This window comes from Eurypyga helias, unplaced genomic scaffold (assembly GCF_000690775.1).
Source record: "Eurypyga helias isolate BGI_N326 unplaced genomic scaffold, ASM69077v1 scaffold5772, whole genome shotgun sequence".
NCBI lineage: Eukaryota > Metazoa > Chordata > Aves > Eurypygiformes > Eurypygidae > Eurypyga > Eurypyga helias.
In genome coordinates this window covers 115694-133613 of record NW_010234092.1, presented here as the reverse complement: position 1 = coordinate 133613, position 17920 = coordinate 115694, and the positions used below count along the sequence as shown (strand labels likewise).

Below are 17920 nucleotides of genomic sequence, written 5' to 3'. Positions count from 1 at the left end.
GTGTCTATCTCAGTATTGGTCTGGCTGGTCTTACACAGTAGTATTTCCTCTCATCCTTTGTAGTTTTCCATTACACTTCTGAAGTAAGTGTCAGTTGTACAGCAAATTTGTTTTCCAACTTTTTCCTGGCATTTTTGAATATAGAGATATATATATAGCCAGACTGAATACATCGTCTCTCTTTAGATTCACCAAGATTTTTATTCTAACTAAAATTAGAGTGATACAGCAAATGTGAGTTTGATATAATAAATCAAAAATTGTGGACATCATGAAGGCAAAATTACCTTGTTTTGTATACAGAGTTTTAGTAAATGTGTGGAAATTAATCTTGAAAAATATGGCATGTCTGTTGGCCTTTTATGTTACTTACTGTATTTTGCAACTTATCCTGGATCCAATAAAGTACTTGAGAGGAATTGGCCTCAGTGAATTTCAGCATGTGTTTAAAGGTTAACATATGCTGTAGGCTTTGCTGAACTGGACATCTTGCTTGTGTCCTGTGATTTGTCATGCTTTTATTATGCTTTCTAAGTTTCTCATGCCTTCACGGCTTAGATAATTTTTTACTTTAAATATTCTACTTGCTCTTGATAATTAGTATAAAACTGCACTTTTGAAAGCAAAAAGTGCCCAGTGAAGCTGTGTACAGCAAGGACAAGAAACAAGGGATGATAAGATCACCCAAAACTGTTGAGCCAACAGGACCAAACTTAAGAAACTACTTTCTTATCTTCTGAGGTAAGGAGACATTTTACTATAAACCGACTCATTCCTTCAGTGTGTTGCCATCATGTCGAAAAACACCCAGTGTGGTCCATTTGAAGCTTATTTGGAAATGTGCTAAATGTGCACAGGGATGCGGACAGAGTTCCGCAGACATGCAGAAATGAAGACGTGACACTGTTAGGGCTATTCTTGTGCAAGTTGTGGCTGCTTTCGGTAGGAGGGGTAGAAGATTACATGCACATAGCATGGGTGCTTCAGCCTGATCTGTCCAACTTTCTGCTACTCTGCATGTGTCCACAGGATCCACAGGCTGTGAAGTTTAGCTGTACTATGTTGTTAATGAGGAAAAAGCTGTTGGCTTTAGGTTGCAAAACTTCAGCTTGATTTGTCAGCCTTGCAGGTATGGTCATGCAGTCACTGAACAGATTACAGTGATTTCTGAAAACAACAGTTTTTGCCCCAGTCATGGATAGGCAACTGAACCGTGGGATTGTGCTGTATGGATTGGATTTAGCAGCTCCGGGGTGTGACAGTAGCAGAAAGACTCATTCTCATCCATGGATGTTTCCTTGCTGACCTACCAGGATAGCATGACAGCGTGACATTGCCAATAATACCCAAAGTCTTCAGTAACAACACATGTATCTAAAATATATTATTTTAAATGACTTAGTAACTTGAAAAGTTGTAGAGAAAAAATAAACAGCCTTGTTTAAAAATAAAATAGCAAGAAAACAATGCTAGAAATTTCAAGGGTAAGCCGATATTCCATGTCAGATATACCTTATTTTTGTGCAATAGTTGAGGCCATTTATGTTCTTTGATTACTTTCTTCTTAAGATGTTAATCTACGTTACATAACACAGCCAGATGTGTTGATTTAGTGTGGTGTTGTTTAACCAGTACTCTCTTCTTTTCCATGCCTTTTTCCTTCTCCTTATTAAACTTTCTTTCTGTCCTTTGCAAAGTCCACAAATTGAAGTACCATGAGGTAATTAAATAAATTTCTTTTTCTAAAAAGGACCTGATCCAAAGTCGTCTTCAACACTCATTCTAGATAATAAACATCACAATTAAGCTGTGCTCATTTAAAACCTCCACTAAAAAGAGCTCAAGCTAGGAATTCTTGTTGAGACAAAATCCAGTGGAAGCTGTGCCGTTGAAAGGAATGCACATTTGGACCCCAAATAATCACAAAATTATAATATGATTTCATTTCATTAAGTGCTCCTGAAATTGTTAATCAAAGAAATTAGATTACAGGAATGAATCATGTGCTTGTTGAATACAGCACATTTGTGAAGCTAATTTCTCATTTATGCTTTATTCCTATTGTATAGAGAGTCTAGAGAGTTTCTGGTGGACTTTTTTTTTTTTTTTTAATAACCATGTATAGTTCTCTTAAACTGTCAGGGTCTCTTTGGAATATAAGCCTGTTTATTTTATTGTGCTCTGTTTAGTTATTCTAAAAAAAAAGTTACAGACACATAATTGTAGCCATCTGTTGTGTTTTAAGTCCAATCTAGCCCAAAAGTCAAAAAAGTCATGGCAACAACTTATAAAAACAATGGCAATAATATGAACTCACTATGGTTACTGGTGAACCTTTATTTCTCCCGTCAAATGAAGTAAGTTTCCTCAGAGAATTATTTTGTTTGATTTATTTCTTTATTAAATTTGCCCACAGTATGGCCAGCTTCTCTATCAAGATTGTCATATAGCTGTCTCCTTGATAGTAAATCTGTGTTTCTCCAAAATGGTGGGTTTTGTTATTGTACAAAATCTAGCTCTAAGGGAAAGCCCAGTGCTTGCCATATATAACTCGCATAAACCAACAAGTAGGATTAAAATTGTTCAAGAAAATTTATTAGTATGGCTGAATAATATTTATCATATAATTTATTTAACCCATACTCTGACAGATTTTAGATTAATTATTTATAGATTTTAGATATTGGATGTATTTGGTTTAGTAATTCACTGAGATATTTAGTAAATAGTTTCTTCAATGAATTTCATGAAAATGCCAGTGACTTTTATGAGAGATTGTTAATTTTCAGTATTATCCTGTCTTCAAGTCATATGCAGTTTGTAAGAGTACCACAGTTATTTTAATGAAGAACATTGCATGTACGTAGATACTTGTACTGTGAGCAATAAATGGCACATGTGTGTTGAAAAGTCAGATAGATGGATGCTTTCTGCTACTGCAGGTTGTTGACATGGTATATTACATTAGTTCCCTTTTCTTTATGTTTATGGAAGAATCACACTATAGAAATCCATGCACAACTGTTTTTACACAACAACCCCGTGTTAAACAGAAAAGAGTGTCTGGGGAGCTGTGCTGTCCTTTTAGGAGAATTACAGAGCACAGAATCCTAGTGACTTGTGACTCCTTGGGAAAGGTGAGGATGCCCAAGGCATGAAATGTATCCTGGCTAGACCCATTTCTCTTTTGACTATGAAGAGCCTAGCGTTCGGCTGATCCTAACTTGGAGTCTCATGCAGTGCTTGCCATTAGATGGGAAGGTTATGACCCCAGGCCTCCTCCAGACAGATGATGATCCAGTGACAGAAATCGTGTTTCCTCCAGGTGATCAAGCAGTGGGCATTGCTGTCAGTCCTACAAAGTTCCCTATTAGTCACCAACAGGCAACTGGGTTGTTTCTATCAAACAAACCAGACACTGTAATGGTGAAGAGGAATAATAAGACATCAGTTTCCAGTTGTTTATGCCACCTCTCCGGGAAATAAGAGGAGATGTAAGTAATGGGCAATGTTTGTAGATTGTTTTATTTAGCTAGTAGTAATGCAAATAAACCAGCAAGTATTTCACATTGCTGTAAATGGGAGGTGAAATAAGAAATGTGATGGTGTATGTGCAAAATGCATTCACAAGTATAAATGTCATGTAAAAGCCAACTGCTTTTTTTTCATTTTTCAGTTATTTAGTTAATTAAGCCTCTGTGTGGGTGTTTCTACAGTTGGTTCTTTTGATAAATATGTCTACTGAGCCTGGGAGTGAACATACTCTCATTAGTATCTGCCTCATACTGCCATTAGTAGTGGTGATGGGGACTTGCTTTTACAAGTTATTGCTAATTTTCTTTTTTTCAAGGGTATATATAAAAAAATTCAGTTTGTAACCTAAAGATGACATATTTGCAGAGTGATAGTAATTGCAAAGCTTTGTGCCAAAATATCAACTGTGATTTTTTTTTTTTCCCCCTGAGAAACTTACGGAACAATTATTTACATGGTCAGACTTTCCCTGTGTTTTCTTGAGTTACAATGAAATACTTTCAGTACTACGGCATCTTCTCATTTAGGAGTCTGAGTTCCTCCCCTTTTTCGCTCCTACTTTTGTTTTTGTCAGACTCTTTATTCTTGAAGTAACTTTATCATTATTTCTTGTTTGTCTATGCACTTGTGCAACGGGAACTATTCATGGCCATTGTATTTTGAGTCCTAATGCTTGAAGTTATCTGGTTTTATACATTCCTTTTTTTACCTTTTATCGAACAACACAGCAGCTGAAAGTCAACTTACTTTTTATCATCCATAGAAAGCACTCATTTCTTTACTACTTTATCATACAAATCTTTATCAGGCTTCTTATATTATTTCATTAGAAGCAGGTCAGTGTGAAAAAGTGGAATATGCCCATGGTGCAGAAGGCAAAAGGTGCCTGTGGCTGCAAAGAAGACCTGTGCCAATCTGGAGCCTGATCAGTAGCGCTGCCGGTAACCTCATGGGGTCATCACCCACACACAGCTGGGACTGCGTTATGCAACTGCAAGAGTTTCTGATTTTTTTTGGATACCGTGTCATCCACAGTGAGTAAGAGAGAGAGTTTTAGAAAAAGGAAAGACCTTAGGACATTCTCATTAAGCAGCTCAGGAAGCTGAAATACCGATGACAGCAATTTAAAGGCAAGTGGGATGGTTTGGGATGACTTAAAACCAAGGTTATTTTTTCAAAAATTAGTACTCCTGAAGATCAGAGACTTAAGTTTCTAATCAGAGATCTCATCTGTTAAGCAGGTGGTTGTACAAACCATTTGAAAAGGATTAGCAGGATCAAAATATCACAGTTGTGTGTTGCAGTGTTTGGAATTTCAGTTCACTCTAAACGTCTCTCTCCCATTTCATGTCTTTCAGTCTCTGGTTAATATTAATCCAGGCTAATGGTGCAAACATTCTGGGTGTGATGCAACAAGGCATAAAAGCGTGTTCATAATTTGAGTATTTGGATCATCCTTTTAACTGATAAGCATATGATTAAGTGCTCTGCTGGAAGGGGGCCAGAGTACATTTTACTGCTAGCTAGAATGAGTTTGTTCGCGTGCTGTAACACACACCTCTAAATCTGACTCCATCCCTATACAGAATGGAGTTGGTACATCATGGACTGGATTGTTATTACATTAAACAGCCAAGCAGTGTTCAAACCATCCTCCAGTGCTGCACAAACAAAGAGATAAGAATCAAGATCTGTGAGTGAAAAAAGAAACCAGTCCAATTTCCACAGTTCACATGAAGGGGAAAATCTCCCACTGACTTAATTAGGTGCACTGCCTGACTAAAGCCTGCATGATTTGGCCAACATTTCCTATCATTCCATTTTTATGACAGAAGTCACCAGAACAAATCCAGCTGAGACATAGTCATATTCCACATTTCATTTGGAGAACAAATGGAGGATGACTGCAGAACCTGCACATGGATTGACAATAGCTAACGATACTACATAATCCTGTTGCTCAGCTCCTGTTGAGCTCTCAGGTTTAATGACCCTTGTATTTACACAATGACATGAGACAGAAAAGGTTTCCTGTCAGGTAAACAAAATAAAGCATTTGCTCTTTGTCCTTGTACATTTTGTATAGGAAATTCTGTTTTCACATATTCTGAAAAATTAGTATTTTATTTCCAATAGAAACACTTAATCTTTTATTCTGCTTAGTATATTTTTTCTGTTATTATCTGATGGCAGAGATTTAGTTTCATTAGTTTCCTATTTGTGTAACATTCTTGTGAGACTGATACCTTATACTGGTTTCTAGCAGTCAATATTTTTGGGTATTTCTCTTCTTGAATAGCCTAAGTAAAATAACTCAAGTTCACATTATGAGACATTTCAAGAGGAAAAACGCTTGGTTTTCAAGGACTTCTGTGTCTGCAGCTGACTTCCTTTTGACCGTAGAAGATATAGAATTATTCTCTTTTATCTGCTTTTTCTGCCACACCTCCATTTGTAAATTTTATTTCTGAAATACATCTTCCTTTTCACATTTTTTTCTGTTTTTAAAAGGTCTTATCAGCTTCCCTTCTTTAGCACAAAAGTGCTGCAGGCAAATGCATACTCCTAGGAGATGGACTCTACTGCTTTCTGCTTTCACCTTTGTAGGCAACCTTTTCTGGAATGAGAAAAAGGCCCCAAACCCCCAAAAACATGTGGAATCAATAAACATGATGTCAAGGCAATCAGTCTAGTCAGTTTGGATAAAGGAGTCAGATGATGGGGCTGGTGGGTTTTTGTTGTTGTCACACACAGTCTGTTTGTTGGTCCCTCTCATTTTCTGTGTGATGAAATATTGTTTTGGAGGATCAGATGAAGAGATGTTTTAGCATATAGCCAAGCAGAGAAAAAATTATGGCACTGAACCCACAGCAGCACTGCAATAATTTTTCATTATCTCTTCTTCAAATCTACTGGCTTTTTCAAATCTCCATGATGGCACCCCACCCTGCTTCCTTGCTCTCTTCCTGCTCAGGTAGTGCGGGGTGCCTCTGCCCATGGTCAACCTGGCTGAGGGTGCTCCTTCCCTTGTACAGCATCATCTGATTGGAACTTGCTTGAAATCTCACCTTAAAAGCTTCCCTCTTTCTCATGATTAAAAATGGAGTGCAAGTCAGCATTCAGAAAATGATCCACCACCACATCAATTTCATTTTGGCTAGATGTGGGCATCCCAGGCTCAGACTTCAGCCTTTCCAGTCATCCCATAGATTATTGACCAGGTTTTCTGCCTGACTATTATCAGTGAAGCATATTTTCCAGCCTGTTGTCCTCAAACAGTTGAAATCAATGCCACCTAATAAATAGCTGGTGAAGGGTGATATTTAAGATATTTGAAACCTCAAGTATAGACATTTAAGAAAGGCCTGTGATATAATTTCTGTGCATGTACTATCAGTTTTCTTGCTGTGTATTTCTCCTTTAAATTTCTCTTCACTTCTCATTTGTTCTCCAAGGACACAAAATAACAACAAATACTGTATTTCGATTTTCATTCAGCTGTTTGGCCATAATTATAACTCTTTGGTAATGTAATACCGATAGCTGTTTCAGTGCCCAAAAGAAAATCACGAGACAATGCCATTATTTCCTTGCCTTTTTTTTTTTCCCCAACCATGTAGTGGTAGATTATCTCCTATGCTCTTTTTCCTGTGCTCCACTTGGAAGAGCTGAAGGCAGCAACAACCTTGAAGGTCCTTTTGGCAGAAGGCAAACTTCTGTAGGAGGAAGCAGGGAGAGATCTGCTGGTAAGGCTGACTCCTTTATCTTTTTTCTTGGGAGCACGCTGGAGAAAAGAAAGGAAGTGACATAATTAACTTTGATAATCTCTCTGGTTGGTAGATAATCCTGGGGGAAAATGACTGAATAGTGTTTGTTAGAACAACATTGTTTTGAGGCCAGAGAGAAAGAAAGGGTCTATGAGCAATGATTTCAGCTGAGTCTTTGCTGTCCCCGGTGCCAGTCAAGCATAGAAAAAAAAAATTGGAACAGCTATTCTTTTAGTCCTGGACTGCTTCAATTAATATTTTGTTTTTCAGTTAAAAATGTTAAATGCTTCTATTGACCTTACTTGTGTATGTGCCTGTGTGGTACGACTGTTACAGCATGTTAAAATACACATGTGCTGGTGTGACCTGCTTAATTTTGTAGATATCAAGTTCCTTCTCTTAATGTCTGGTTATGACTGTGATTTTGACATCAAAATTAGACATGCAACACCTGGGGACCATACACATAAAAAACTGATGCCATTTGTCGCTGTTGGCTATGGGCGGGGACACACTCCGGCAACATGAATAACAGCTGAAAAGAAACCAAGAAACAAAGGCAAAGCCCTAAAACTGATGGAGGACATTTGCAACAGCAACTAGGACAGAGGGAAATGGTGAGGCGGGCGATGGGAGTGTGGCTCGCAGTGACTGCTGAGGGCCAGCGGTGCTGGGAGCTGGCAGCATCTTCTGCAGCATCACCTCACCGACCTCCCAGCCCTTACCCACACACCCAGCAAATGTATGGTGGTTCTTAGGCTACCGTGTGCCATGGTTTTCATTCCAGCCACATATAACCAAAAGGGTTTGTATGCAAGGAGTAAATAAAGCTCAGTGTCCAGGGACTGAAATTCTTTGTAGAGCCTCAGCAAAGGTGATACACAGCAGGAGCCCTTCTCATGGTGATGCCCTTGTCAGGGCAGCTTAGAGAAGGTCAGAGAGTTTCAGTTTCCTATAGTACCTGTCTAGGGCATGAAGAGAGTGTAGCAAAAGAATGTGCTTTCTTACGGAAGGGCTGTGTGGTACAGATTAAAGCAGATAACACAGACACTATGGAATTATAGTTCACAGAGACCTAAACTGTAAACCTTCCTTGGTCACAGATGAGAGGAACAAAAATCACCATTAAAAAATACAGAACAACTGAAGTCACCAAAAGACAGTTAATAATGACCTATAAAATGCATGCAATCTTGCAGTCAACAATATAAAATTTATTTAAAATATTTAACAAAGAAAGACTACTAGAGGCAAGAGTCTCTTTTACAAGGGTGTCCTGGCAAGAAGGGGGGCATAACAGTCAATTATTACAAACAAAATCCAGGTTTCTTAATTAAAATACAAAATACTGGCTCTGCTGCGTAGCCTGTAATAAGTTACGTCTTGAGAAGACTGTAATTATGCTGGCGCCTGCTAATGCCGCCATAGTTAAGTCTGTCACCATTTCCATTATAAACCCCATTTTTAAGCAATTTATAATGTAGCCATAAAAAATAATTTTAGATTGAAACTTGGCAAAGAAATTCTTAGACCAAAAAGTTTTGTTTCTTTTTTTTTTTTTTTAATACAAATAATCTGTTTGGTCATCTTTATGCTTTTTAGGAGAGCACGAAATAAGCCAGAAGTTTTATGGTTTTGAAGCTTTCTGGCCATCCTGTACTATAAACATATTTCCATTTTTCATCTGCATCAAGAGGATCCTTCATTGCTTGGAAGCAGATGATTTAAGTTCTTCAAATTTTCATAAATACAGGAAAATAAACTTCATGATTCTTTACAGAAATAGTGAAGACTGATTAACTTTGAATTCCAAAGAAGAAATGAGGACAAATAGAAATCAGTTAACTTTGGGCTTCAGAATAAATCGTTGCAAAATGTTTCTGCCATGAGACTGACCTTGGCTCTCCAGCCCCCTTCTCATGCCAGAGGAAGATGTGGACGGAGCTGGAGGCAGCAGCATCTCAAAGGTCTCGGGTGGACAAGAAGGCTAAGGCTGCAGCTTTCCTGGCAGACCATTGCGCCTGCTGCTTCTAGGGCTGCTCACAGGAGGATAAGGGAAATATCTGTCTGAAAATCATAGAAAATTTTCATTACTTTGTCCTAGTGTACGTTTTATCACCAAAGGGTGATAAAGAGAAGAAAATGAGCACAGAGGATCTGGGCATCTGCTCTGAGAAATTGCCATGAGAAGGTACACCTGTGAGCTTGGGCTGTGTGGAAGTCAGCTGTACCTGTTGAGCACAGTTGATATGAAGACTGAGCAAAGTAAAGATGTGCCCCAGGTATCATCCTAATCTAAGCTATGAACAAAATCTAATTTATTTTTATGATCTAATGCTGCGTTTCTGGATGAGGAGCACTGAACAGCAAATAGTAAAACCTATGAAAATATCACTGTGTATCCACTTCCCAGAGGAAAAGACTGCTCTGCCATCCCAGTCTGTGTCCGTAATTGTCTTACAATTTACATGGTTTAACTAGAGTTTCTCCAGGAAATACCGTTGTTCCAGATTAAGGGTCTGAAGGCTAATGAAGGAGAACTGAAGGTAGTAAAGCTAAAGAAGCAGAAGGGAAGGATTGCTCATGTGTCTCTACCATGTTTAGATGACAGTGCAGTTTTGGATGCAAACGTTGCAATGTAAATTATGTGCCTCTTGCCTAAGCCTGGTTCATGAGGGACATGGATTAGCCTATTTAACATCATGTAGATCCTGTTTTGAGACCTCTGGTTACATAAAGTTTAGCAGCTAAAGGAATCTTTCAACTTCGATGTACAGATTTTAGTGCAAAGTAGGTATATACCTCCTCCAACATTCAGTTTTTCTCAACAACCGTAACAAAGCTCTGAGGAAACAAATGGGTTTTCTAGGCCAGCAGCATAAACTGGCTTTTCACTTTATTCCTCTGCTTTGCCAGCTTAACAAATTCTGGCTTGAACAGACTTTTGTAGTAAACTTTGGCAAGGATTACCCATTGTTTATTAAATTAATTTCATCATCTGTGGCCAATTGTAATCATTTTTTCAAGGCATTACATGCTAGAAGGGAGTATGGTCTAATGAGAGAAATTCAGGAAACCAATATTTTATTTTCAAGACTTTTTCTGATTTGTGTTATGGCCATTGCCACCACACTGCTACTGCATGTTGATTAATTGAATAGACCCAACCCTGGAGAGTTTAAATGGCTTCCGTGATGTGTTCACAGACTTGGCTGTCCCAATGCAGCTTGGTCACTACGTTATTTTTGTTTCTTATGACAATAAATTAGTACACACATAGAGGATACAAATTATGTTCTCTCTGACTGAGCTAGTATGGAAACAGTGTCTGCAGAACACCATTTACCAATATTACTGGACCATTCACCAAACCCCTAGTATTGTAATGCTGATTCTTAGTTGACACTGATGTTGTCTCTTGTCCTGAAAATGCGGTTGTGGTGAAGACCTTACAGCATTTTGTAGCTGGGTTGCTGCCAGTTCCTCAGCTGGCTCTTGGCTGCCTTCCTGATGGATCACCATGCCTGGAAAAATCCAGGTAGAAAGGATCAGTCAGCACACACCGAAGATTTTAGGGTACACATAGTCTAGCAATGGTCCCAAGCACATCTTTTTCTTTCGCAATCTTCCTCCAACAGCAAGAGATGACTGGTCTCTCAAGGACTGCGTGATTCATGGTAGTGCTCACTTAATTGAAAGTACTGGAGCAGCAGCTCCTCTTTTACTGCCTGAGAGGCCAGCTGATCTCTTACAAAAGGGGAAAACATTGCTAAACAAAGGAAGTAAGTTTAAAAGAAGAAAATAACATCTGTCTACAGATACATGGGGAGGGAAAGAAGAAATGTGAAAGTGGAGATGGTGGGGGAAAAAGGCTTAAAGTTTAAAAAGCTGAAAAATAAAGGTCATGTGAGATCAGAGACAGCACATACAAATGGTAGAGCAAATTTAGACAGACGTAATGGGAAGAAATATAGGAAAGAGAGGGAGAGAGCATATTTAAAAAAAAAAAAAAAGCAGCACAGGAAAAAGTATAAAAATTCCAAAATTAAATGACAGAAATTGAGAGACTGCTGCATCATCCAATTGCCAGTAGAGGTGCTAAAGCCAAGGCTATAGTATTTAGCAGCAAAATGCTCAAGGGAAGAAATAAATCCTATATTTAGACAGGTAGAGTATTTCACGATGTGAACAACAGTACAATGCAGCTACCTAGAATGCATCTGTTTAGGAATGAACTTCCCATACGTATCTGTAGTTGAAAACAGAAAGACAGCCAGCAAGAGGCAGAAGAGATTCCCTGGGAAAGCGCTGGGGCCAGCCCGGGAACACCACAAAATGCTTATGGCCGTGCTGCAGCCAGGGAACTATGAAACTAGCAGGTACCAGTCTGCAGCTGGGGCACAATAAAACCTTCTACAAGCTGAGCCAAGAATAATCTTCCTTAAAAGTGCAATGCTTTACTTACAAATGCTGGTCTTGTCCAAGTGTTTTGTATTTGCCTCTGTGCAGTTCCTTTTTTTTTTTTTTTTAACTAATTAGAGGCTTATTGTAAACCAAAGGGGATTTCTGGGAGCTCTTTGGGTTTGTAAATTATGCAAATGACAGCATTGTGATGTTGGATCATATTATTATTTGTATATTTTGTGGTTCACGTATTCTGAAGAGTATGTGTCAAACAAGTTTTTCTTTTCTTTTTTTTTCTTCAGTCCTTGATCACAGTAAGTTATAACTTACTGTGTCCTCGGGCAGGTTACAAAATTGTATTTCTTCATTTTCTTAATGTTATAGAAGAGCATATTTTTAATGCTATGGAGTCTTCCGTGCTGATAGCTTTACAACATCGTGCATGTACTATGAATAGAACAAACTTCACAGATGATTATACTTAAAGCTGGAGGTCTTTCTGTAAATTTTAAACAAAGTGTTCTATTAAATGCCATCTATAAAATGCTTGATGACTGACCTCCTAGGCTGATCTGTGATTTTGCCTGTGCATTTGAAATCCTGGAAGAAAAATTCCTCTGCTACAGGAAACTGATTGGTAACTGAATGAATTGCACTATAATCTAAGAATGGAACACTTCTACATAGCAAGTATTATTTTGCAATGCATTCCTCTGCCTGCAGCATAAAACAGAAGTACTCTATATAATGCTTAATGATCCCCAAATATGTGTAAAGAGAACAGATGTTGGGTAAAACCCCAATGGTTATCCTAAAATTTCGCTGTGGCTGAGGAGCACAGCTATCTTTGTGGTTCAGGACAGCTATCTTTCTATCCTGATATGGAGTTAAATAAAGTAATAACACTGCACAAATTTATGTTCAAAAATTATAGTGTTGCTGCATCTGCAATGATTGCTTTCCATCAATTAGCAAGCACTGTGAAGTTACTCAGAATAAAAGGAATTTATATAGTTACGCAACATTCAGAAATATCATATTCAATTTATGTCTCTGCTGCCAAATTCTGCAGCTAATTCTACCAATTTTCACACTCTCTCCGTTACAAATGGAATTCCCTTTACATTAGGATTAGGATGTTTGCAGGATAAGAATACAACTTTCATACAACATCCAACTCAATAAAATGAAATTTAAAAAGCCTTAAATGAAAGATGTCATACATGTTTTGTCAATTGGACATTTGGAAAATATGAACATATGCATACTTATGTGCAAAGGCTCATATGTACACCTCATGCAGTCCATACCATTGTAAATCCAACTTAGATACAGGTAGTATATCAGGTACGCCTAACCATGGTGTCTGCGTAACGTTTCTGTCCTGGGAGGAGTCCAGAAGACGTGTTTTCCTTTTGCTGGGGAATTTTTAATCGCTAACGCATTCTGTAGCCATCCACCGATCTTACATATTTTTGAGTAGTGGTCTTTGCATATAAAACCCGACTGCACCCTCAATTATCACAGTGACCGGCTGGGTAGTTAGAAATGCTTTCACCGTTGCAGTGTTATGATCCGTTGTAATCTGAGATTGGCGCGAGCTGGATTCCCAGATTTCATTACTTCCCTTATGGTATTTGCTCTAACATTGTTTAGGTTAGTACAAATGTAATGAGCTCTGAATTCACTCATCATGTATGTATATGCCACATTGTTTAAGAAATTCATGCAACTGCTTCCTATCTCATGCTGCTAGGGGTGCCTGCACCGTGCTCTCTGCTCTCCTGCCTCTGAGACTCCAGGTGCTCCGCTGGTTATGTCTTCCTCTGTCAGATACCTATCCCTAATGGGAGCACAATTCCAGAGTAATTTTCTTTTTCTTCTTTTTTTTGTTTTTTTTTTTTTTTTATTTTAAAGAACAGGATAATTTCTTATGTGAGCTCTTATGGTGCTTCCAGGTTGAGCATCTGGGCAAGAAAGAAAGTCTATCTATGTGTACGTTCTATATTTCAAATTTTCAGTTTTAGACAGGGGGTAAAACTGGAATCTCTGGTGCATTGTGTTCAAATCCCTGGTTTTGATTTTGGGTCAATACTTTACATTGACCTCAACTGTTATTTAGATCTGAGTGCAGCTAAAAATGGTGTGAACATGGTATTTCTTTTTAGTTTCAATATTATGCAAACAGCTCAGAATAATTTTTTGTTGTAAAACTTGCAGCTTAGGTGACTTTGAAACTGGACCCTAACCTAAGTGACATCCAGGTAGCTGTGCCTATCTGTTTTTATATATTAACAAATAAAATATCTTGACATGCTGAAATTTTATGTGTTATGTTTTCTTTAGAAGTAAATTGATTCATATTGAAAACATGACATAGGACCTATCAGTTATTACAGATCGCTTTCATTTCTTTGGCAAAGGTGGTTTTAATTTTTAGAGGTGGCTGTATCTCCCATGTATGAGACATCCATGTTAAAAATGATTGTTTATGGGACACAGGTTTATTACAAAAGGACGTTGTGTTTATATTAATTAAAAATATTTTGATCTCCATGTTCTAGTCAAGGACGTTTGGTGCCTCACAGTAGGGTAGGTTAATGTAAAATAAATCCTTTGTGTTTAGGTTACATGTTTGGTTGTGACTCTGTCTGAAAATAACAGGAGCTGTTTTCATAACTTATGATTACCAGTTTATATGTTTACTTACTCAGTTTCTGTCTGGAAAAATGTTTACAACATAAAAACATCCTCAAACTTGAGGGCATTTTTGGCTTTTTAAGTGGGAAAAAGACTCCAGACACTCTAGTGGGATAATATAGGAAGTTTCTATTGCTGGACGTACTGATAGGCTGAGGACTTAAATCCTCTGAGCAATCAATCCACTGGCTTTTATGAATGCTTAGGGAAAAAAAAGAAATTTATTGCTGGAAAAGAGAAATAAAACTTGTTGCAGGATACATGATGGCCACATTCAAAAAAGACATATGTATGGTAAAGTCTCATGTATCATTACAACTGTCTGAGCGGGACAAGTGAAAGCAAAACAAAAACAGGAAATAATACAAAACCAGAAAAAACACATGGATTTTGAGGGAAAACCTCAGTGAGGAAAGAAAGCTTATTCTGATTCTGTCTGCTTTGCTGGTGGGAACAGGACTTTTGCTAAATAGTTTCATAATTAATTTTGATGTTAATTCAGCAGGTCTAGTATGAGATAAATCCTTCCATGGTAGAAGCATTGTCTGTTACGTGTGCTGATTTACGAGAGAGATTCAGCTGTATTTTAATGGTAACTGGACTAGACAGTAAATATATGAGAAATATATGAGTAAATATATGAGAAAAGCTCGTTTATGCTTAATATACTAGATAAATTGTTCCTGGCTTGTTAGGGTGTGACTATACTTGCTGTCACACTCCCAAGTTTACTCAAGAACTGTGTGATTTGCTGAGTAGGTGCTAGTCATGTAAGGGAAAACCCAACGGGATGCATTTTATATACCTATTTTTTTCCTCAACATCATGTATTAACTTTTTTTTTGTCCTTTTTTAGTTCCCTTCATCAAAGGAAAGTTTTCTCAATACCGAAGGCAAATTGTAGGAGTGGGAAAAATTACTACCAAGAATCTGAGCAATATGGATTTTAACACTGTGATCTTGTTTCAGTGAGAGGTAAACACCAGTCACTGGCTGTCAAAAAATTCTGAGTTGAGCCTTGATTTCATGGGCAGCAGCTTTAAAATCTATTTAATACTTCTTATTTCTTCAGTTAATCTGTTTCTTTCTCCAGTTAATAATAGGCTGTGGGATTAAACCTCAGCTTTTGATATTTACTGGGAAATGTAGTATAGCGATTTATGAGTCAAGATGTACTTTGAATAAATTATCATTGCAAATTACAGTTTATGAAAGTTGTGACTATAACCATAATTACACCATTGGCTATGCACAAATTGAAATCTCGCTTGCTGGATAAATTTGTTTTCATTCAGATTGCATTCCCGACATTTTTAGAAAAGAGTGAATCAAGCCTCACCGACAAAATTTCCTACAGCATTTATTAAAAAGGTCAGCTTTGTTTGCTAGCGTTACCTAAAATATAAACATTTCTCGAATTAATGAGATGTTATTTTAGTCTGTTATGAGAGTTTCCTAAACCCTAGACTCATAAGGAGACTCACAAGAGCTTCCACATTACACCATGCCTTTAGCTATCTATATATCCTAAAATTGTTAAAGTTAAAATTGATTCTGCAAGCTGTTAGGAAAAGAAACAGCCGATAGCCAAAATTAGGTATATTACTGTAAGCTGGGGGGGGCGAGAGGTTTAAAGCTCTGTCTGGCAAGAGAAGGGTTAAGGACTTTTTTGCTATACCCGTTTCAAATTACAATGAGAAGCCTCTTCTTTCCCAGCAGGGTTGTGCTTACATTAGTCTTTAGATCTCTCTTGAAGAGAGCTGTTATATTTGTGCCTGCTAGAGTTGGAAATAACAGTTCAGAAGCTGAAAAGGCTTGAATGGATTTACAGAAGGTTTTTTTTTGCGAGTAAATTCATGGCAACACATTAATTTGATTAGTACATGCTTTAGAATTACTTTACACTCAAGCGATTCAAAAGATGTTAAAGTTATCACCAGGCTGCTGGACAAATATGTGTTACACCACCAAGGTACAGATCAAGACAAATCTGTGACTCAGGATTTTATCTTGGGAAGAGCGCAAGGTGTACGAAGAACTCAGAATAACGAGGGAAGATAACTCTGGGAACTACAGTGTGTCAGAAGAACAGCTCTTGCTAATACAGCTCCCCACCAAAGACCTGGTTATCTAAGGTTTATATAGGAATGCCTAGGTCAGCTGACAAAATACTGGTCTTCTGCTACATAAATGCAGAAAAAACGATAACAACTGTGGAAAATTGGAAGTCTGAATTTCAACTTTCTTAGAAATAACTGCAACCTGACACATTCTGTAGTATTTAAACAGGGTGGGGGGAGAGAAATCACCAAAGATGTTACGTTTAGAGATGACATTGACATGAAGAATAGGTAAATTTTCTTTTTCAGCCACTGGGAAAGCAGACCTCATAGGAACTCAGAACAAGTAGGAGAAAAGATTTTTTTTTTTTTTCCTTGTTCTTTTTCTTTTCAAAAATGAACCTAACTGCGCTCAAAGCTTTTGTGGGCTTGCTCTGGAATTGCTGGGTTCTGGTGGGTCACGCACAGGGAGGTTTAGGAGACAATCATGTCCATTCGAGTTTTATTTACAGGAGGCTGCGGAACCATGAGAGAAGGGAGATTCAGAGAGAAATTCTCTCTATCCTGGGTTTACCTCACAGACCCAGACCATTTTCACCAGGAAAGCAGGCTGCTTCTGCACCCCTCTTCATGCTGGACCTGTATAATGCCATGACAAATGAAGAGGATACTGAGGAGCTGGAGTATTCACCAAAGGGATCAATGGCAGGGGAGAGCAGAGGGATACGGAAAGGATACCCTGCCTCTCCAAATGGATATTCGCGGAGAATACAATTATCTCGCATGACCCCCCTGACCACACAGAATCCTCCCTTAGCCAGCCTGCACGACACCAACTTTCTGAATGATGCTGACATGGTCATGAGCTTTGTCAATTTAGGTACGTGGAAAAATTTTTTGTTTCTGCTCTCTTTGACAAACTGTTAGCCTGATCTTGCAAGGGGCAAACCTCTCGGCCAGACTGTAACCTGTTCTGAAATGGCAGGATTGGGCCCGGGCTGCTGTGCCACCAGTAAAAGAAAAGTCATACTGATGGTAAAGTAGCTACGTTGTAGGTGGCCATGGAAAAAGATTTTTCTCACTGTTTATATAAAGTCAGTTTCTATAACTCCCCTCTGCTGGCTTCTGTTTTCTTTCTTTCATTGATGTAATGAAAGTTCTAGCCTTAGGCCAACTAACTCCTTTTTTTTTTTAAATCTCAAAAAATCAAATACTTATGCCTATTGCTCAGTTTTTTCTCTCACTGTTTTGCTTAAAGCCCAGACATGAACAAACACCAGTTGTTAATATTTTAAAGCCTAGAATGTTATGCAAAGGGAAAAGTTAAGCCATTAAAAAAAAAAAAAGAAAATATATTTCTTTGGTTATTTAAGGTTTTTTTCTGTTGGTAAGAGTCAGAGTTTTATTATCTTTTCAGCTGGGTGGCTGGATTTTAAATAATCTGTGGCTGTTTCT

At 38.0% G+C, this 17920-nt stretch overlaps 1 protein-coding gene across 1 annotated transcript in view; it reads left to right on the top strand.

Moving 5' to 3' along the window:
* The first annotated feature begins 16777 nt into the window (after nt 1–16777).
* The window catches only part of BMP5 (bone morphogenetic protein 5), a 54872-nt gene continuing 53729 nt past the window's right edge, over nt 16778–17920 (top strand). Inside the window, exon 1 of the mRNA XM_010161938.1 lies at nt 16778–17345. Within this exon, the coding sequence (XP_010160240.1) occupies nt 16862–17345 (484 nt within the window). The 5' untranslated portion in view covers nt 16778–16861. The remainder of the gene's footprint in view (nt 17346–17920) is intronic.